Source organism: Chrysochloris asiatica, unplaced genomic scaffold, assembly GCF_000296735.1.
Source record: "Chrysochloris asiatica unplaced genomic scaffold, ChrAsi1.0 scaffold00442, whole genome shotgun sequence".
Classification (NCBI taxonomy): domain Eukaryota; kingdom Metazoa; phylum Chordata; class Mammalia; order Afrosoricida; family Chrysochloridae; genus Chrysochloris; species Chrysochloris asiatica.
In genome coordinates, this window is record NW_006408960.1 from 105,061 (window position 1) to 126,640 (window position 21,580).

Consider the following 21,580-nt stretch of genomic DNA (forward strand, 5'->3'; position numbering starts at 1 on the left):
CTGGCACATTAACCTGGTACAGTGCACCTGTTACATTAACTTAGTACACTGCACCTGGCACATTAACCTGGTACTTTGCTCCTGGTTCGTGCACCTGGTACATTAACTTAGTGCACTGCACCTGGCACATTAACCTGGTACACTGCACAACAGCTCAGATTCAGAGCAACCCAGATTCAGAGCTTGGTTTAGAAGTAGAAGAAGGAGCAGCTCTATGACTCAGCTTCTTTGGGGAAGGACAGAAGAGAAATAATAAGGGAGAGATCAGGAGAGTAAGCCTGGGGTGAGGGATAGGCCAGGGGCTGATGTTCAGAAGCACTGTGTTCAGATCCTGTGCTGTAAGACCTGGAGAAAGTCACTTTATCTCTCTGGGCTTCCTGCTGAAGTGGAGACAGGAGAATGAAGGGGGGCTGAGTGAGGGGTTACCTGTCCACCCTGGAAGACCAGGAGACAAATGTCAAAGATATAGTTGGAGCAGGGTCGGCCCAGACTCAAGGTTGAATTTGACCACCACAGTGAGTATGGTCAGGACGCGCAGGGAAGGCAGGCTCCCTAAGGTATGTGGAGGCTAGGGAAGGATAATGAGCTCATGGGGTCTAGGATCTGTAGCTCCCAGATCTGAGCTTCTCAAAGGGGGGTGAAATGGAGGATGGGGACACACTCTCAGAATTAATGGAGAGGACTAAAATCTGGGGAAAGGAGGGGACATTTTTATTCAAACACAGGCAAATTTGCAAGACTGTAAAAGATTTAACCAGGGCACATAAAGTGGTCTTTGAGGGACAGACCTCTTATAGTCAAGACCGCAAAGTCCTGAATCAAAGATCTGAGCTCCACAGCCCTTTGGTGTATTTTGGTGAGACGTCTAAGAATCAATGCCTGAGGGAATGGGGAGCCACAGATAGTTCTAAGCACAAGCAGCCATATGATTAGAAAGTGTCTCTAACAGTCAGTGTGTGTGTGGAGGAGAGCAAGCCTACAGGGGAGTAGTTTAGGGATGAAAGTGAGAGGGGGTTCTGGCCCAGAAAATGTGAGCTCCTCCTGCTTAATCCAGGACCATGAAGAGGCTGCACCCCTGAAACTGGGATGCAAAATTGAATGTGTTCTTCTGGGAAATGTGTCAGGATTTCTCTCCGTTTCCCAGATGCTATACTCGATTGTGCAAGGATATTGTTGTTGTTAAATGTCATAGAGTCTTTTCCAACTCATAGAGACCTACAGGGTTTCCAAAGAGCAGCTGGTGGGTTTGAACTGCCGACCTTGAGTTCACCATCCAAGGCTGATCTTACAGCACCACATACCTGATCCCCACGTGAGCAGTGCAGGGAGAATGAGAGCTGTGGAAATAATATTGTTCCTGTTGTTAGCTGTCACGCAGTCAATTCCAACTCATGGTGACTACAGAAACTACCCCATAGGGTTTCTATGGAAACAGATTGTCAGCGGATTGAAAGACACTGTTCTGATGGGTGTGGTTGGACTGTCAATCATTAGATTAGAAATTGGGCACAAACTGTGCCACTTGGAGGCCTTGAAACTATTAGCATTTCTGGAGGCCTGTGTGGTGCCATAGAATAAACACTGGATTGCTAATCTCAAGGTTGGTGTTTCAAACCCACCAGCCGCTAACCTATGCAGGATCCCTATGAGTTGGAACCAACTCAATTATGCTTAACAACATTAACAACAATACACACTACTGTGGAGCCCTAGTGACACAGTGGTTAAATGCTTGTCTATTAACTGAAAGGCCAGCTGCTTGAGCTCACTAGCTCCTCTGAGGGATAAAGATGGAGCAGTCTGTTTCCATAGAAATGTACAGCCTTGAGAAGCCAAGCAGGTCTACTCTGTGCTAGACTGAGTACAGTCGGTATGAGTCAGAATGGACTTGACAGCGGTGGCTTGGGCTTTGGTCCTACTGGTGTGGCACTGTAGGATCAGTCACACTGTGACTAGGAACCCCAAGGTCAGCAGTTCAAACCCACCAGCTGCTGCTCGGAAACCCTATTTAGGGTCACTATGAGCCAGAAGCAACTCAACAGCACTTAACAACATTGTAAGGAGCACTGGTGACTCAACAATTAAGCATTCAAATGTTAATCGAAAGAACCCACCTAGCGGCTTCCGTAAAAATCATAGCCAAGAGAACCTTTAGGTGCAGGTCTATCACACGGGTCGCTATGAAACCCAATTGACTTGACTAACAACAAGCATACTTACTATGTAGGAACGCCTGGGTGATGCAAATGGTTAAGTGCTTAAATGTTAAATGAAAGGTTGGCGGTTCAAACCCACCTAGGCGTGTCTTGAAGTAATGCCTGGCTGTTGGCTTCCACGTTCTTGAAAACCCTGTGGAAAGCAGCTCTACAATGCACACTTGAGGTCGCCATGAGTCCAAATCACAAGGGAAACTAACAGCATACTGCTGTTATCCCTGTTTTACAGATGAGGAAACAGGCCCAGGGAGTGAGTGGGCTCTTTTGAACACAGGGGATGCCCCTCCGCCGCTTGGAGGTGCCCCCTCGGGTTGACATGCGCCCCCATCTGTCCCCAGGTGGAGGAGGAGCTGACGCACCTCCAGAAGAAGCTGAAGGGGACAGAGGACGAGCTGGAAAAATACTCTGAGGACCTGAAGGATGCACAGGAGAAGCTGGAAATGACTGAGAAGAAAGCCTCCGACGTACGTGCGCAGTAATGGGGGCGCGTGCGGTAGGGCCTGCCGGATCCCGGCCTGGAGGGCGCACCCGAGGGAAAGGAGGAGCTTCCTGGCGCTTTCTCCAAATATGTCCCGAATCGGGGCCTTCTCCAGCAGCTGCGGCCAGAGGTGCAGACGTCAGGCCCGCCCCCGGGGTGTGACGTCGCCCCGGCCGCGCTGACCTCACCCGGACGGCCGGGCCGGGGGCGGGGACGGGCGGGGGTGGCCGGCGTTGCAAAGGCTGGCGGCCGGGGCGGCGGTGCTGCAGCGTCGCCAAGCCCAGCCTGCGCCCCGTGTCCTGCCGTGTCCCGCCATGGCCGGCCTCAACTCGCTGGAGGCGGTGAAGCGCAAGATCCAGGCCCTGCAGCAGCAAGCGGATGAGGCGGAGGACCGCGCTCAGGGCCTGCAGCGCGAGCTGGACGGCGAACGCGAGCGGCGAGAGAAAGTGAGCGCGCGGGGCCCCGGCATCCCCGCCCCGCCGCTCCCAGGCCCGGGTCCCGCCACCCACGCACGGGTTCTGCCACCCCAACATTCCCGCTCTGGTGCCTCCATCCCTCGCGGCCCCGGGAATCCCTGTCCCGCACCCCACGCTTTCCCAGACCTCGCGATTCCCGCCGGAATCCCTACCCCCACCCCTCCCCGGCGCCTCCAGCCCTGTGCTCTCAGCCTGGCGCCACCCGACCCGGTACCCCTAGATCCCTGCCCTGGCGCCTCTCCCCGATTCCCTTCCCCACTCTATCTGCCTTGGAGCCTCCAGCTCCGCGCCCCTGTCCCTGCGCCCCCAGAGGATCCACTTCCTGGCGCCTCCGGTAACGCGCCGGATGCCCCAACCTGGGACCCCCGGCCCGGCTCCCTTTGGACCCTCTTCCGGTGCCTCTCGCCATCCTCCTCCCCGGACCCTCTGCCGGGTTTTCTCCATATTGCCTTCCCGGGACCCCTTCCTCGACCCCTGGTTCACACACTCCAGGACCCCCGGCCGCCCCTCCTTTCTTTTCTTTCTTTCGGCGACGCCCCATTCCCGCGTTCACTGCTGGCCACTCGCTTCAACCAGCATCGGGTCCCGCGGACCCCCTCCTTCTCCTCAGCCGCCCACCGGGGGCACACCCGACACCCTTAGTCCACCTCAGCCCTCTCTCCAGGCCTGGGGAGGGGGCGCTGCAGCCAAGTTGGGTGCGGCCGGCGAGCGGGAAATGGGGGAGGGGTGAGATAAGCGATCGTTGGTGGGGGAGACGCTCTATGAACGGGTGGGACCCCCGCCTGGTCCGGAGTGCAAGGTGGAGGGTGAGGGGGACGCTGAGCAGCCATTGTGTGGGGCTGGGCCTACAGAGCGCACCCGGGCGGCTCAGTTAGTGCTCTCCTGCTCTGCTCCAGCTCCCGCCGAACTTTCCCAGAGCGCAGCGGGGACGTGTCTGCTCCCTGATGGACGGAGGGAGAGAGGGTGAACAGCAGAGCTGCCTGAACCGCCGCCGGGGGCCAGTAGGGACTAGGGCTGGGGGTTGCTAACTAGCTTGGAATCCATCACCCACACTCATCTGAGTGCCTACTGTATGCCTGAGACCTAAAGGGTGAGGAGGAGCCTCCATTACCCTTACCATCCTGACTGCCCTTCAGGACAGAGGTGGCCACACCTGTGCTGGGGAGACACCCGGCTCTCTAGTCCCATCTCGCCTACCATCCTAACACCTTGTCCTCCTGGCAGAGCCTGCCACCCAACTTATAAAGTAGGTGGTGATAATATAATAGTGCCTACCTCATTGGCCATAGATAGGCAAGAACCTCAGCATGTGGACACACATATAATAGGTGTTCAGTTAGTGGTTTTCTCTTGATTCCCACCCCCCACCCCCCCCACCCCCCGGTGGAGGGGTGATACAGTGTTGTGAGGATGCACAAATGAAGTGGAGTGTGTGGTTAGTGCTCTGGTGGGTTCTCTAGTCTCTCTTATAGGTCTCAAAATGGAGATTGTGCTAAGTTTTGAAGAATGAGTAAGAGTTTGCTGGGATAAGGAAACTCAGTGTACTAAGGCTCAGAGGCAAGGAAATTGAGGGGATGGGAGCCCAAAGAGCCTGGAACCTAGGGTATTGGGCTCTGGGGAGGGATCCAGAAGGGGAAGGAGTTGCAAGGTACACAGATCCTGGGGAGAGCCCAGGCTAGTAGTTCTGTGACTGTTAATCCATCGTGGGCTGCTTTGGCGAGAAAAGGCCTTAGAAAACCATGTGTGCCTCAAACAGTAGCTGGTTTGGCTGCTCATACACCTAACCTCTGTCTGATCTCTTCCCAAGTCATGTCGCTGGAGGACAATTACTTCTGCTTAAAAATGGCCGTTAGCTGTGTGCCAAGACTCAGTCAGTAATGGGACAGGCCAGTTGGGAGGAAAGATGTGTTTGGAAAGTTTGGAACTTCTTAAAAACTTCCTTTTACAAAGCCTGCTTCTCTTGGGTAGGAGAAGGTTTCTGGGCAAAGGAACTGAGCCCAGAGGCAAAAAAAAAAGCCTCTCCCAGCAGCAGGAGTGTGGCAGACTTCTGGGGCGGCCTCCCAACAGCTGGTTTCATTTAGATTTTTGTGTGATTAACCGACATCTTCCTGTTCCTTTGCCACATGTATCTAAGCGAGCCTCTTTTACCTTATAAGGGAAATCCTTTGTAGACTGGAAGGCTTTGATTGCAGGAAGAGGTGGAGCCAGAAATGACTAGCCATGTCAGGCATTTTTTCAAAAATACATCTATGTATATCATATATGTATGTACATATATGTACTTTTTTCAAAATGCACACACTAACAGTTAGGTATATAAACATTGGTGGTTCGGACCCACCAGAGGTGGCTGGCGAGCTGTTTCACAGTCTAGAGCAGTTCTGCTCTGTTCAGGTGGGATCACCAGGAGTCAGAACCGACTCAGTGGCAAATGACAATTAACATAGACAATAAAACTGGCAAAGCTGGAACCTGAATAATAAGATCGACTTGGCAGAAAACTGTGGGACCCAGAAATATAAAGTAGTCCCACAGAGTTCACTGTGTATGTAGACACACATACACATATACATATGAGAGGATTTCAAGAAGTTCACGGGAAAATTCCATTTTTCACAATCTTTGAAGCTCTCTCATGTGTATGGTATGTATGTGTGTGCCTCAGATCTCTTGATTTAAGACAGTTGAAAATATGCCAAAAGGAGAGTTGCCAAGATTCAGAATTTCCCACAGAAGGGGTAGCTCACTTATTTTTCCTTTCTTTTTTCTTTCTTTCTTTTTTTTTTTTTCTAAAGATATCTCATGAAGCACTTCAGTGTATGATCTTAAAAATCAGCTTCTTGGTGCTGATGGATATGAGGTTTCTTTCCGGAGCCATAAAAATATACTGAACTAGATAGTGACAGCAGTTGTACAACTTTATTGTTATACTAAAAACAGTTGAGAGGAAAAAATAAATACTTGCCCCAGTTGCTGGCAGCGAATGGGCCGCTTTAAAACTCATTGATGGTGGGGACTAGGTAGATAACAAAATAATTTGCATTTCAACAATCTTGGCGTGTGCTATGGGTTGGTTACATGTCGTGGAGTCGGTTCCGACTCATAGCGACCTTGTCGACCCTGTACAGGGTTTCCGAGGTGATAAATCTGTACAGGAGCAGAAAGCCTCTTCTTTCTCCCATGGAACAGCTGGTAGTTTTGAACTGCTGACCTTGCGGTTCACAGCCCGATTGGTAACCACTACCCTATCAAAGCTCCTTAGGCATGTGCTGTTGATTAACATTAAATATGTTCATCCCGTTGTTGAGCCATCAGTGTCCCATATTTTTCCATCACCCTTAGCAGAAAGTGTCCCTTAAGGGTTGGCCAATGGTTTTAATGGATTCTCCAAATTATGTTTTAGAGGAATTTGTAATCTAAAGCCCCTGTGGCAGTCTTGCCTGTGTCTGCCTGTCTCTAAGACTGGAGCTGAGAAGTTTCCTGGTTTTCCACCAGTGGTTTGCAGCATGTCTGACCTCATTCCTTTACTGCAGGGGGTGGGGGAGGGGGCAGGGAGAGAGCAGTTTCTCGTTTTTTATAGCCTTCTGATTCAGAGATAGGAAGAAGCTAGTGTGACTTCACAGGTCTCTGGGTGGTGCAAATGACTTTCATTCCACTACTGGTAGGGTGGTTGTTGTTGTTGTTATGTGCTGTGGAGTCGGTTCTGACTCATAGCGACCCTGTACAGGGTTTCCGAGGCTGTAAATCTTTATGGGAGCAGAAAGCCTCATTGTTCTCCCACAGAACAGCTGGTAGTTTCTAACTGCTGGCCCTAATGTTCACAGCCCGATTCGTAACCACTATGCTACCAGAGCTCCTTTAGACTGGTAGGGTAGTGGTTACAAATCGGGCTGTGAACCTTAATGTCAGCAGTTTGAAACTAGCAGCTGTTCCACGGGAGAAAGATGAGGCTTTATGCTCCCATAAAGATTTTTGTTTTCTTGACATTGAGATGTAATCCATATCAAAGGCTGTGCTCTTTAATCTTCGTAAGTAAATGTTTCAAGTCTTCTTCACTTTCAGCGATCAAGGTTGTATCATCTGCATATCGCAGGTTGTTAATGAGTCTTCCTCCAATCCTGATGCCACGTCTTTCTTCATATAACCCAGCTTGTTGGATTATTTGCCCAGCATACAGTTGAATAAGTATGGTGAAAGAATACAACCCTGTCTCACACCTTTCTTAATTTTAAACCATTCAGTGTTCCCATGCTCTGTTCGAACAACTGCTTCTTGGTCCAGGTACAGATTCCTCATGAGCACAATTAAGTGTTCAGGAATACTCATACTTCGCAATGTTGTCAATAGTTTATCATGATCCACACAGTCAAAAGCCTTTGTGTAGTCAGTAAAGCACAGGTAAACATCTTTCTGATAGTCTCTGCTTTCAGCCAAGATCCATCACACATCATCAATGATATCTCTCGTTCCACATCCTCTTCTGAATCCAGCTTTAACCTCTGGAAGTTCTCTGTAAATGGATGCTTGCAGCCATTTCTGTATTACCTTTTGCAAAACTTTACTTGCATGGGATATCAAAGATACTGTCCTATGATTTCCATATTCTGTTGGGTCACTTCTCTTTGGAATGGGCACAAATACGAATCTCTTCCAATCCAGATAGTTGTCTTGCAAATTTCTTGGCAGAGATGAGTTGAGTGCCTCCAGTGCTGCCTCACTCTCTTGAAAGATTTCAGTTTTTATTCCATCAATTCCTGGTGCCATTTTCTTTGCCAATTCCTTCAGTGCACCTTGGACTTCTTCCTTCAGTATCATTGGCTCTTGATCATAAGCTTCCTCTAGAAGTAGCTGAACATCAACCATTTCCTTTTGTTACAGTGACTCTGTATATTCCTTCCATCTTCTTTTGATGCTTTCTTCATCATTCAATAATTTGCCCATAAAATTCTTCAATATTGTAAGTAGAGGCTTGAACTTTCCTTCATTTCCCCCAGCTTGAGAAATGCTGAGCATGTTCTTCATTTTTGGGTTTCTGACTCCAGATCTTTGCACATTTTGTTGTAACATTTGACTTTGTCTTCTCAAGCTGACATTTGAAATTTTCTGTTTAGCTCTTATACCTCATTTCTTTCATTTACTTTAGCATCTGTACGCTGGAGAGCTAGTTTCAGTGTCACTTCTGACATCCATTTTGATCTTTTCCTTCTTTCTTGTCTTCTTCATGACTTTTTGCTTTCTTCATGTATGATGTTCTTGACAACTCTTCTGGTCTTCGGTCTTTAGTGTTTAATGTACCAAATCTGTTCTTCAGATGATCTTTAAATTCAGGTGGGATGTATTCAAGGTCATAGTTTGACTCTCATGGACTTATTTTCATTTTCTTCAGCATCAGTTTGAATTTGCATATGAGCAGTTGATGGTCTGTTCCACGGTCTGCCCCTGGCCATCCTTTCACTGATCATATAGAGCTTTTCCACCATCTCTTTCTGCAGATGTAGTCAATTTGATTTCTGTGTATTCTCTTATGCTGCCTAAAGAAGGTCTTTGAAATGAACAAATAATTGATTTTGCAGAATTCTATCATGTGATCTCCAGCATCATTTCTATCACGGAGGCCATATATTCCAACTACAGATCCTTCCTCTTTGTTCCCAACCTTTGCATTCCAATCAACAGTAATGATCAAGACATCTCGATTGCATGTTTGATCAATTTCAAATTAAAGAAGTTGGTAGAATTCTTCTGTTTCATCCTCACCGGCTTTAGTGGTTGGTGCATAAATTTGAATAATAGTGGTATTAACTGGTCTTCCCTATAGGCGCATGGATATTATCCTATCACAGACAGCGATGTACCTCATGACTGATCTGGATATGTTCTTTTTGACCATGAATGCAACACCATTCCAAAGGAATGGTGTTGCATTCCTTTTCAATTTGTCATTCCCAGCAAGTAAACCACGTGGTTGTCAGATTCAGAATGGCCAATACCAGTCCATTTCAGCTCACTAATGCCTAAGATATCGATGTTTGTTTCCTAGATTCATACTTTGTAATTCCATGTTTCGATTATTAATGGATGTTTACAGCTGTTTCTCTTCATTTTGAGTTGTGCCCCATCAGCAAATGAAGGTCCTGAAAGCTTTACTCCCTCTGCGTCAACACAGTCAACTCTACTTTGAGGAGGCAGCTCTTCCCCAGTAGCCTTTTGTGTGTCTTCTAACCTGAGGGGCTTATTTCCCAGCACTGTATCTGACAGTGTTTCTCTGCTATTCATAAGGTTTTCAGTGACTGAATATTGGGAAGTAGTCCGTCACTCCTTCTTCCTAGTCTGTCTTTGTCTGGAAGCTCATCTGAAACTGTCCACCATGGGTGACCCTGCTGATAATTTAAAATACCCATGGCATAGCTTTCAGAATCACAGCAACTAACAAGCCACCACAGTACGACAAACTGACAGATGGCAATGAATACTGTGACTTACATGGGACCATGTTATGAAGCTCTTTTGAGCTCTTGTTGATCAACACTTACTGTTCCATCCTCACGTGGACTCCCTAGAAAACTTGCCTGGCCTCAGTGCCTCCCGATGGAGTCTCTAGGTGGGGCAATAAGTTAAACACTCAATTATGAACCAAAAGGAGGTTGGAGATTTGAGTTCACCCAGAGCACCATGGAAGAAAGGTCTGGTAGTCTGCTTACGTCATGTTTCTAGCCCCACCCCCCTTCAAAGAAAAAGAAAAAGCCCTGTGATCTACTCTGACACACTGGTTTTGGGTTTTATTTTGGGGTTTTTGGTATGGACCAGGTCTAATAATACGCCCTTCAGATGTAATCCTCCCAGAAGTTGGGAGAAGCTCAGAGAGATAAAACAAGCTGCCCAATGCCCGAGTCTCTTTGTTTATGCAGTGTGGCATGTCACTTTGCCTGTAGGTGAATACCTTAACAAGTCAACACAACCATTCTGAAACCCCTTCAGTATCTATAACCAGACCTTTGCAGACCATTTTGTTCTATCATCTCTTCCCCCAATCTCCAACTGTATGGCCAACATTTAACTGAGACTCCCTTTTTTGTTGTATACAATCCATTCATCAATTTAACCATCCCCAAGTACACCATCCAAGAGCATTGATTACACTCTTCTATCATTTTCCTAACTGTTCCACTACCATTAATGCCAACTCTGTGCCCCCCAAGCAAAAACTCCTCCTTTAACCCCCCCTCCCATCTCTGGAAACCACTAATCATTTTGGTTTCTCTGTATTTGCTTATTCCATCTAAGTGAGATCATACAATATTGGCTCTTTTGAGACTTTTTTCACTCAGCAGGATGTTTTTAGAGTTGGTCTCTGTTGTGGCATGTGTCAGAACTTGACTTCTTCTTATAACTGAATAGTAGTTTCTTTTGTGGAAAGACCGCACTGTGTTTATCCACTCAGGTGTTGATGGACAATTCTCGTGTCTCCACCTTTTGGCTTTTGTGAGGAGGGCTGCCATTTGGGTGTGCAGGCTTCTGTGTTCCTGCCTCACTTCGGAGTAGACACCAAGGAGTGGAATTGCTGAGTTTATGTTGAACTGTGTGAGGAACCACCCAACTGTGACCTAGCTCCACAGCAGCTGCACAGTTTTAATTCCCACCAGCAGAGGATGAGGGTTTTCTCCAATGCTTGTTTTCATTGTTTATTGTCTTGTTTTTTACTGATCATTGCCGTTCTAACGCGAGTGTGGTGGTATTTCATTATGGCGAGACTTCCATGTTCATTTCTGGTGTTGTTTTTAACCACTCAGTGATTGATTGATTGATAAAATATTAGGAAAATATACACAGAAAAACACACCAGGGAGTGTCAAAAAGTTGGTGGGAAAATTCCATGATCTTCTTCCATTTTTTTCTCGTGAACTTTTGGAGCCCCCTCATACAGCCCTTGAACCTTTTCCACAGGTACAATTCAGTGACACTGTTGGCGTTCTTTAGGTTGTATCACTTTTTATTATATAGCATTTTCTGTTTACTTCACCACTGTTAGCACAAGGTCGGTGGTTCAAGCTCACCAGCCACTCCTTGAAAACCCCACCCCCACCCCCATACAGGGTCACTATGGGTAGGAACCGACTTGATGGCACTTAACAACAACAAGTACAAACTCACTGCCCCCTGAACTTCTCAAGTTGCTGTTAGTGTTTGATCCCATACCTTGTTTAATTCTTTAAAAGCACAAATCTCCAGTTCTCTAATTAAGCTAAACAATTGTTTGCTGATTGAACGATGACTTTAGGAGATATTTTCGATGTAAAATTTAAAAGATTTCATGGGGGCAGTAGTTTCAAGGATTATCCAGCCTTAGTATCTCCAGAGAGTCTGGATTCCATAATAATTTTGAGGGTGTGTTCCACAGTGTGTCCCCCTTTTGATCAGGATTTTCTATAGAATGAGACTCCCATGTTCTTGCATTTATCTTCCCTTTCAGGTAACTGTGAGCAGACCCTCTATAGAAGGGTGAGCTGGGTCACTGATAGACTTGCTGTCTAGGGACCCAGTAGTAGTCTGGACTTTTCCCAGGACCTTTTCCCCATTTGGGTTCATTACGAGTTGCTGGAGAAGCCAGCACTGTTGTCTCAGATCCCACGGCATGCTCCTTGTCTCTCTTCTGGTGTTAACCATCCATCTTTTGCTGAGACACAGTCCTTTTGGTTGTTGAGTGTCAGATGTCCCCACCCATACTGGAAATTTACATTCCCTCTCCAGGCAGGAGTACCCGTGTGCCTTATTGCCTAGATTCCTGGGTGGACTTGGGTGGGGAGTGTGTTTGCTGTGGAAAGGGCATGGTGTCTGGGGGCAGGGAGAGTCCCCCACTGCTGACTGTCCAGTTCCTTCTTACTTAACCAGCTGCCCTCTGTCCCTTGCCCCCCACTCAGGCTGAAGGTGATGTGGCAGCTCTCAACCGTCGCATCCAGCTCGTGGAGGAGGAGCTAGATAGGGCTCAGGAGCGCCTGGCCACAGCCCTTCAGAAGCTGGAGGAGGCGGAGAAGGCTGCAGATGAGAGTGAGAGGTGAGGACACCTAGAAGCCAGTGGCCATGAAATCCATTGATCTCTGCATTGCGCATGCACAGGTTGCCTTGAAGGCTGTGTCTGGATTCCAAGCAGCCACCAGATTTCTGGCATAAGAATCCCACCCAGTGATGCCAACCCAAGGGTCTTCTACCCATGTAGCCCGATTAGGTTGGAAACACACAACACACAGACGGTATTGGCCATAGTAACCACTGTTTTAATTACTCACGGACAACAGAAATACTTCCATGATGATAGGGCATCCTGGCTCAAAAGCTCTCTGGGCAGAGATGGAAAACTCTACTCCATGGTCTCTCGGGCAGGACATTAAACTGTGGGGCAATGTCTTAGTCCCCCGAGAGCTACTAGAACAATACAAGTGGGTGGCTTTAAAAAAAAAGAAATGCATTTTCTCACCATCTGAGAGACTGATAGTCTGAATTCAGGTTACCCCGGGCTGTGGGGAAAAGCTGGCTCTCTGTCCCTGTCTCTTCCAGCTTCTCTTCCTTGGCATACCTTGGTTCTGGGAGGCATCAGTCTTTCCCTATCTGTGCTTCTTTCTCTCTGTTGCTAATCGGCTTCTTTTTTACTTCAAAAGTGATTAAGTTTAGGACCCACCCATCTCAAATCTGGCCTCATTAGCATAACAAGGAAAACCCTATAACCCAAATATTACAACAACCAGATAAAGAGGTTAGGATTTACAGCATGGAAGGAGCTCTGTCTGGGAACCTCAAGGTCAGCAGTTCGAAACTACCAGCAGCTCTGCGGGAGAAAGATGAGGCTTTCTGCTCCCGTAAAGATTTGCAGCCTCAGAAACCCTGTACAGGGTCACTATGAGTCCGAACCAATTCCACGGCACCTAACCACCACAATAAACATAAATTAGCTGTTAAATCTCAGCTGCCAACCCAAAGGTTAGTGGTTCCAACCCACCAGCTGCTCTGTGGGAGAAAGGATCTTGCGATCTGCGCCCATAAAGATGGCAGCCTTGAAAACCCTATGGCATAGTTGTCTGTTCTGTAGGATCGCTATGAGTAGGAATTGACTTGACAACTATGCAACAACAACAAATTCAGTCCAGAACAGGCAGTGACCACTGTTAGATCACAACAGTGCACACTGGGGCGGTAAACATTCTCGTGTCTATGACCTGAGGCTGGGTTCTCCATCCTCCAGGCAGGCTCTCTGACACGCCTTGTCACGACAAGCACAGTAGATTGTCTGACTCACAGAGCTGAGGACTATGTAGGGCGGTCAGTAGGGTCCGTGTGTGGTGATGGTGTGGGCCAGACGGTGGTCACTGCACTACACGTCTGCCACACGACCCCACCAGGATCCTCACTGGACCCACTCCCGGCCCGGGAGTCCTTTCTGATAGTGCTGTTAGGGCTGGAAGCTGGAGGTTTAAAAAATAAGTGGAGATTCATAGAGTCTGACTGAGTTGTTCCCATGGTGTCTTAGTTTCTTAGAGCTGATGTAACAGAAATACCACAAGTTGGTGGCCTTAATGAACAGGAATTTATTTTCTTACCATTCAGGAGGCTGGGAGTCTGAATGCAGGACCTCAGGTCTAGGGGAAGGCTCTCTGTCAGCTCAGGGAGAAGCTTCTTGTCCCTGTCAGTGTTTGTAACCCTAGTGATCTCCATAGGATAGCCACCTTCTCCTCTGTGCTGACTTCTCTGCCAGATGTCTCACTTCAAAGACCTCCCAATGGCACAGAGCTTGGGAAGGCCATTCCCTGGTCTGCACAGTGACACCAGAGGCCTTTGGGGATATCTGACAGGGAGAATGCTGTGTTTCAGTGGGTCCCTGGGTGGCAGGGATCGTTTGCACTCACCTAGTAACTTAAAGGTTGGCAGTTCAAACCCACCTGCTGAAGAAGGGGTTAGAAATCTGCTTCTGGAAAGATTACAGCCAGGAAGCCCCTAGCAGGTCTGTTCTAATGTGTGCAGCAAGGCATTTGACTCCATGGTTTGGGGCTCTGTGTGTGTTGCTCTGTTCTGGGCAGACTCCATACATACTGATGTATTAGCCTTGAGGGGCTTCTGCAAAGTTCTCTAATTCATCTGAAGGAGTCCCTGGAGGGGGTGGGGGTGGCACAAATGGTTAAACACAAGACTATGAACTGAAAGGTTGGTGGTTCTAACACACCCAAGAGGTATCGTGGAAGTAAGACCAGGCAAATTGCTTCCAGAAATCAGCCAGTGAAACGACTGGTCCAATCACAGGATGGCTCAGAACTGGGCAGTATTTTTGTTCTGTTCGCATGAGATTGCCATGAGTCAGGGCTGACTCGATGGCAGCTAACAGCCACCAACTATCAGAGACCTGGAACTTAATCTTGCTGCCTCAATTTTCTCATCTGTAAAATGGGGATAATACACCTTTTTCAAAGTGCCTGTAGGACAGTGCTTGGCAATTGTGTCTTCGTATCCTCAACAACTGTAGCACAGATGCCACAAGTAGGTGGTTTTAAAAAACAGAAATTTATTTTCTCACCGTTCTGGAAGCTAGAAGTCGAATCCAGGATACCAGCTCTGGAGGAAGTCTCTCTCACTCCCGGGAAAGGTCCTCGGGCTCAGCCTCTGTAGTTCCAGCGTTCCTCGGTTCTTAGTGATCTTCTCACGGCATCTGCTTGTCTCCCGTTTGCTTGTCCCTGTGTCTGTACTGTGGAGTCCCTTCAGCAGTTCAAACCCACCTATAGGCACCTTGAAAGAAATTTCCGATGGCCTGCTTCTGAAAACCCCATGGAGCCAAGTTCTAGTCTGTACACAGGAGCGCGCCATGAGTTGGAACTGACTGAGCAGTAACGAACAGTCTGTGTCTGTGCCGTTCTTTATAACTCAGAAGTAACTAGGTTTAGGGCCCAGCCTAGGAGAAGCAGTGGACTGCTAACCACAAGGTCGGAGGTTCACACCTACCAGCTGCTCCTTGGAAACTCTATATAGGATCCCTGTGAATCAGCACTTAACACCAATGTTGTGGCCTCTGGTGTGGCCTCATGAACATAACAAAGAAAACCCAATTCCCAAACACAGCCATATCCATAGATACAGAGATCAGAATTCATACACATTTTGGGGAGGGAATACATACACAGCTCTGGTAGCGTAGTGGTTACGAATCGGGCTGCAAACCACAAGGTCAGCAGTTCGAAACTACCAGCCATTCCACAGGAGAAAGATGAGACTTTCTGCCCCGTAAAGAGTTATAGCCTGTACAGGGTCGCTATGAGTCGGAACCGACTCCACAGCACACAACAACAATAATACTACACAATTCCATCCATAACAGTGAACATCGAGGGAGCATATGGCTGGCTCTCAGTCTGTGAGTTGGGTTGTGGCAGGCCTGCAGAGGGTCATCTGTGGAGCGTGGTGCTCATCTGATACTGGAGATGATGATGTTGACATGCGCAGGGGAAGTGAATAGCACTGGGGAAGGGGAGTAAATGGCAGTCCTGATGAAGTTGCTCTTGGCAGAGGCATGAAGGTGATAGAAAACCGGGCCATGAAAGACGAGGAGAAGATGGAGATTCAGGAGTTGCAGCTCAAGGAGGCCAAGCACATTGCTGAGGAGGCCGACCGCAAATATGAGGAGGTGAGCAGGGCTGGAGGGTGGTGGCAAGAGGAAGCAGGGAGGAAATGGGTGTGCTGATAAGGAGAAGCAGGGATGCTCAGCGGAAGCTCTGGTTAGGTCAGCTGTCCTGCACGCACATTTGTTTCTCTAGAGGCAACCCCTTGGCTAGAAAACTGTACCTTCCATAGGACCAAAGGTCCTGGAGAGCTCTGTCGGGTGGGGAAACCTCTGATTAAATCACTCACGTCTGTCAGCTGGGCTTTCTGGCAGCACAGACCAAAACACCAGTCCTGTGGCCATCTCATGGCAACCCCACATGTGACAGAGTAGAACTGCTCCCTAGGGTTTTCTTGACCATAATCTTCACAGAAGCAGATCACCAGGTCTTTCTTCTGCGGATCTGTTGATTGGGTTCAAACCACCCACCTTCAGATTAGTGTCTGACAACAAACCACTTGTACCCAGGGACCTTCTGGCAGCATGTTGTCATCCTCAGCCCTGAATCTGTAGACCAGGAAAGCCCATGCTCTCTTCTTCACCCCCTTGGCTAATGCCTTTTTCCCTTCCTCCCCACCTCACTCCTGAGGCCCAAGGGTAGAAATTTAGATATTCCCCCGGAGTCCCTGGTGATACAAGCATTGGCTGCTAACAAAGGTTAGAGGTTTGAGTCCACCCAGAGGCACCTCAGAAGAATATAGCCTGGTGACCTACTGCCAAAAGGTCAGGCATTGAAAACCCTATAGAAGGGAGCGGCTAGGTGGTATAAAGGGTTAAACTGTGGACAATAGAAAGGGTGGTGGTTTAAGCCCACCTAGGGGTACCTCAGAAGTAAGACCTGGCACTTTGCTCCCAAAAGGTCAGACTCTATGTTGCATTCTGTCACATACGGGGTCTCCAGGAATTGAAAGCTCAAGAGAAACTGGACAGCAACTCAGGACTCCCTGAGCTGAACAGCTGGCAGGAAGCCCCATGCTACAGATGTTCTGAGCCCATGGCTCGTCTGTCTGCACAGGGACCCCTGGGGGATGACCTACATGAAGAGGGTGTCGGGAGTCAGTCTTGGTTGGGCTTGTCTGTCTCCACAGGTAGCTCGGAAGCTCGTCATCCTAGAGGGTGAGCTGGAGAGAGCGGAGGAACGTGCGGAGGTGTCTGAACTGTGAGTGGCAGAACCGGACGAACTGGGATCCAGCCCTGCTGCGGGGCGGGAGTTGCCTGTGTGGGGAACTGCCTCTGGCCTAAGCCCTCTGCTGAAGTGGTTGGGCGCCTGAGAAGCTCAGTCCCTCCTTTTGGTGACAAAGAGAGCTGATACCTGTTCTTCTTGTCTTGGGAATGATGTCCACATGTGGGCTGTTCCTACAGAGAGGGAGATTAGTGTATGTCTCAGTTTGCTAGAGCTGCTGTAACAGAAATACCTCAAGTGGGGCACTTTGCAGAACAGAAAGTGTTTTCTCACAATTCAGGAGACGAAGTCTGAGGGGAAGGCTCTTTCAGCTCTGGGGGAAGATCCTTGTCTTTTTCAGCTTGTCTGCATGGGACTTCTCTTTTCACCCAAGGAGCTCTGGTAGCGTAGTGGTTACGAATTGCAAGGTCAGCAGTTCGAAACTACCAGCAGTTCCGTGAGAGAAAGATGAGGCGTTCGGCCCCCGTAAAGATTTACAGCCTCGGAAACGCTGTACAGGGTCACTATGAGTCGGAACCAACTCCATGGCACTTAACAACAACAACAACAATGCTTCCTTCTGAGTCTCATCTCCTTTTAAGTCTCTGAAGCAGTTAGCTTAAGGCAGTCCCTACACTGATATCCGGAGCCCTGGTGTGGCGCTGTGGGTTAATGCGCCAGACTGTAAAGCCGTTTGAACTGTAAGGTTGGCAGTTCAAGCTCATCAGCTGCTCTTCGGAACTCCTAGGCAGAGTGGCTATGGGTCGGAACTGACTCGATGGCACTTAACAACAACAACAACAACACTGATATCCTGGTGTGGCACTATAGGATTAAGCGCTGGCCTGCTAACCACAAGATTGGCTCCTCAGATAATCTATACGGGTTCCCTATGAGTTGGAAATGACGCCACAGCACTCAACAGCAACACTTAACTACAAAGAAAACCCACTTCCTAAAGGGAATGAAGGCATCAGGATGCCAACACAGATTTTAGGGGACACAGTGTAGTCTATAACATTGTAAGAGAGAGTCCCAGAGCCCCGTTTCCCCAAAGGCTCTCTGTCTCGGAAAGCCGTGCTACCCTGGCAGTATCTAGATGCTCATCTCCTGATGTCAGTGCTTGGCGGTGGCACATTCCTGAGGGAGAGGTGAGAACGGGGGAACGCCTCTCCCATTGGCAGGGACTGAGGAATCCAGTGCAGAACCTCGAGAGCTCGCACTTCACTAACCTGCCCCCAGCGTCCAGTGTACACTGGCTGCCGTCTCCCAGTCTCCTGCTCAGGTCTCCTTCCAGCTTCCGGAGTCGGCCTCATCAATCACAGATTTCACAAGGCCTTGTGCTTTTTAGCCTTGGCAGGAGCCCTTTACAAAGCTCTCAGAGACTCCCAGGCTCGCCGGGCCTTGGCCTGGTATGATTGGACTTTGATAAGTACACAGCCTTTCCTTATAGAAGAATTCACTGAAAAAAGTTTCCCCACATTCCCCACCCCCACCCCCGGGGCTCATGGTGAAAACACCTCCTGGGGGAAACTTCCTGCTGTGAAGGAGGGTGAGTCACAAAACCCCTTTGTCTTTGTGCAGAAAATGTGGTGACCTGGAAGAAGAACTCAAGAATGTCACCAACAATCTGAAATCACTTGAGGCAGCCTCAGAAAAGGTGGGTGGCGGCTTGGGTTTGAGGGTGACTTACCTGCTTACCTGTGTCCTTTTCTTCCCCCGAGGGACAGCTGAGCATGCCAGACTATATCGGGAATCGGACCTTATGTTGATAACAGAAGCTTTGGGGTCCAGCAACCAGGTCCTTTCCTCATACAGACAGGTGTCCAGTGGCTTGGCTTCCCTCAAAGACTCACAGGTCTTTATTCAGTGGGGTCCTGGCACTATATTTTATCTTCATTTCAAATGAGCACGGAGACAAACTGTGAGGCTGGCACCTGGTAAGGTGCCCCTAGACTGGTGCAAAGTTGACTGTTAACCTAAAGTTTGACAGTTCAAACTCAACTAGCAGTGTGTCACGCAAGAAAGGCCTGGCGATTCTTGAAAACCCGATGGAGCACAGTCCTGCTCTGACACACTTGGGCTTACCCTGAATCAGGATCGCGTTTAGTTGTTTTTAGGAGCACTTGGGTGGGGCAAACGGCTAAATACTCAACTTAATAGGAACTGAGAAGTTGGCAGCTCAGCTCCACCTAGAGGCACCTTGGAAGAAAGGCCTGGTGAAGTGTTTTCAGAAAAAGTCACAGCCTGGAAAGCCCTGTGGGGTATAGTTCTACTCTATACATGTGGGGGTACCATGAGTCAGAAGCAACTCAGTGGCAGTGGTTTTGGTTTTTTGAGGGGTTAAGGCTCTTCTTAGGAAGATCTGGTCACGTTGGTGTAAGTACAGAGTCTACACTCACTGAAATCCACAGTCTTCTCCAGGAATGCCTTGTTGAAGGTTCAGCAGCAGAGATCAGAAGTGGAACTGGGCTTTTTAGACAGAAACAGTTCCCAGAGCAGTCACTCTGGGGAAGAGCCACGTTAGGAGGAGTGTACGAGTTTATCCGGCCCTGCCAAATTACCAGGCACAGCATTCCCTGACCTCTTGCCCTCCAACTCTTTGAGTCTCTCACACATTCCCTGTTTCCCTTCTCATCTAGTCCTTCCAGCTGTTGACTCAACCGGGAGTCACCTTCCCGTGTGTCTGTACTTGATAAAACCTTGCTCATTTCTTTGCTATTGTTAGCTGTCTTCCAGTCAGCTGACTCATGGTGACCAGGGCACAACAGAATGGAACCATGCCCAGTCCTGCTCCATCCTCACTGCCACCAGCTTGTTCAAGCCCATCTCACCAATCCATGTCCTTTAACCTCACTGGCCCTCTGCTTTACCAGACATGGCCTCCAGTTACCCATCTCTCCAAAGCAAAAGTCTTCTGTTGTGATCCATAGAAGTTTCATTGGAAGTCAATCTCCAAGCCTCTTTTCTTCCTCTTAGTCTAGAAGTTCCACTAAAACTTGTCCACCATTGTTGACCCTGCTGATGTTTGAAAGGTTGGTGACATAAAACTTCTAGCATCCCAGCAACATGGTGGATTCATCCTTAGGCCTTGACTTAAATATCACTTCTTCTGGATTTCTCATCTAAGTTGGCTGTTTCTCTGCTGGGTAACCCATTTCTTATCTTTTTCTGTCTCCATACTTGTTGTAGTGACTGAATGAATTGTATGCCTTCCTTGTTAGTTTGTAACTATCTGTCTTGTTCAAAAATACATCCCAAGGACTAGCACTATAGCTGGCCCACATGTGATACTCAGGTACCCAGTAAGGAGTCCTGTGTAGCACTGTGAGTTAACATGCTGAACTGCAAAATCAACTTGAACCACAAGGTCAGCATTTCAAGCTCACCAGCCGCTCCTCAGAAACTGTATATAGGGTTGCTATGTGTCAGAACCAACTCAACAGCATGAAACAGCAACAATTAAATAACTGCAGTGCATGCATGCTTACCAAAAGCCATGCCCAGCCATGGGCGTAGATGTTACAGAGATAGCCCTTGAAGAGCCCAGAGTCTAATCTATGGGAAACACGGGCATACCAAGTAATAGCCATGTTTTGGGAGTGCTGTAGGGGAGCTTGACAAGTACTTTGGTCAAGGTGCCACTTCTTCTGTATAGAGTGTGACAGTGGGAAGCATAGATTCCAGAGTCAGGTTCCAACTGCCCCTGTGTCCTCAGATACCTTAGCCACTGTAACTGTGTCTTCATCTGGAAAATGTGCTAAAGGGTTTCTAGCACCGTAGCAAGCACTTGGCTAGGCCCTGGGGCCAATGTTAATCTAGATGTTGCTGTGATGGCTTAGTGGTAGAATTCTTGTCTTCTATGTGGAAGACCTGGGTTCACTTCCCAGCCAGTACACCTCTTGTGCAACCACCGCCCACCCATCTGTGGAGGCTTGTGTGTTGCTGTGATGCTAAGTAGGTTTCAGCAGAACTTCCAGACTAAGACTAGTAGGAAAGGTCTGGCTATCAATTTCCGAAAATAAGCCAAAAGAACCCTATGGATCCTGGGGGTAGTACAAGGCTGGGCAGCAGCATCCCAGTGTGTTAGGCATTAGGGCCTCATGAGCCAGGAGCTGAAAACAGTATTAATCTGGGTTGAGCCTTGAGGGACAGATACCATTTCTAACAGGTAGCCATGAGGAAAGGAACATTTTCTGCTGCAGTACGAACTCTCTCAGGCAAGGGCGGGGAGGCAGGAGACAGTGCAGACATGTTCAGAGAATGGCCAGCCCCGTGGGGAAGTTGGTGGAGGACAGGATTGGAAACAAAGACCTAGTCAACTAGGTGGAGGGCCTTGAATAGCGTGTTATTCTATTCAGTTATCAGCCTCATCTTCATCACACTTTTTGTTGTTGTTGTTGTTACTGTGGTGAAAACATACAAAGTAAGACACAGACCATCTCTCAGCAATTTAGTTTTTGTTTTCTTTTTTGTAGTGGGTAATATTTTACTGTGTGTATAGACCACATTGTGTTTATCCAACATCTCTGGCCAGACATTTCAGCTGTCTCCAGCTTTGGGCTCTTGTGAGGAGGGCTAACCATGTATATGGATGCACAGGTTTCTGGGTTT

At 48.3% G+C, this 21,580-nt stretch overlaps 1 protein-coding gene across 2 annotated transcripts in view; it reads left to right on the forward strand.

The window, feature by feature from the left end:
- The window catches only part of TPM4 (tropomyosin 4), a 34,715-nt gene that overhangs the window by 5,377 nt on the left and 7,758 nt on the right, over positions 1 to 21,580 (forward strand). The window contains exons 2-6 of one of the 2 annotated variants that reach the window (XM_006877099.1): positions 2,555 to 2,680; positions 12,089 to 12,222; positions 15,711 to 15,828; positions 16,893 to 16,963; positions 18,551 to 18,626. In XM_006877099.1, the coding sequence (XP_006877161.1) occupies positions 2,555 to 2,680; positions 12,089 to 12,222; positions 15,711 to 15,828; positions 16,893 to 16,963; positions 18,551 to 18,626 (525 nt within the window). Of the gene's footprint in view, positions 1 to 2,554; positions 2,681 to 3,008; positions 3,141 to 12,088; positions 12,223 to 15,710; positions 15,829 to 16,892; positions 16,964 to 18,550; positions 18,627 to 21,580 lie in introns of those variants that run through there. The other variant, XM_006877100.1, reaches the window with a different exon arrangement.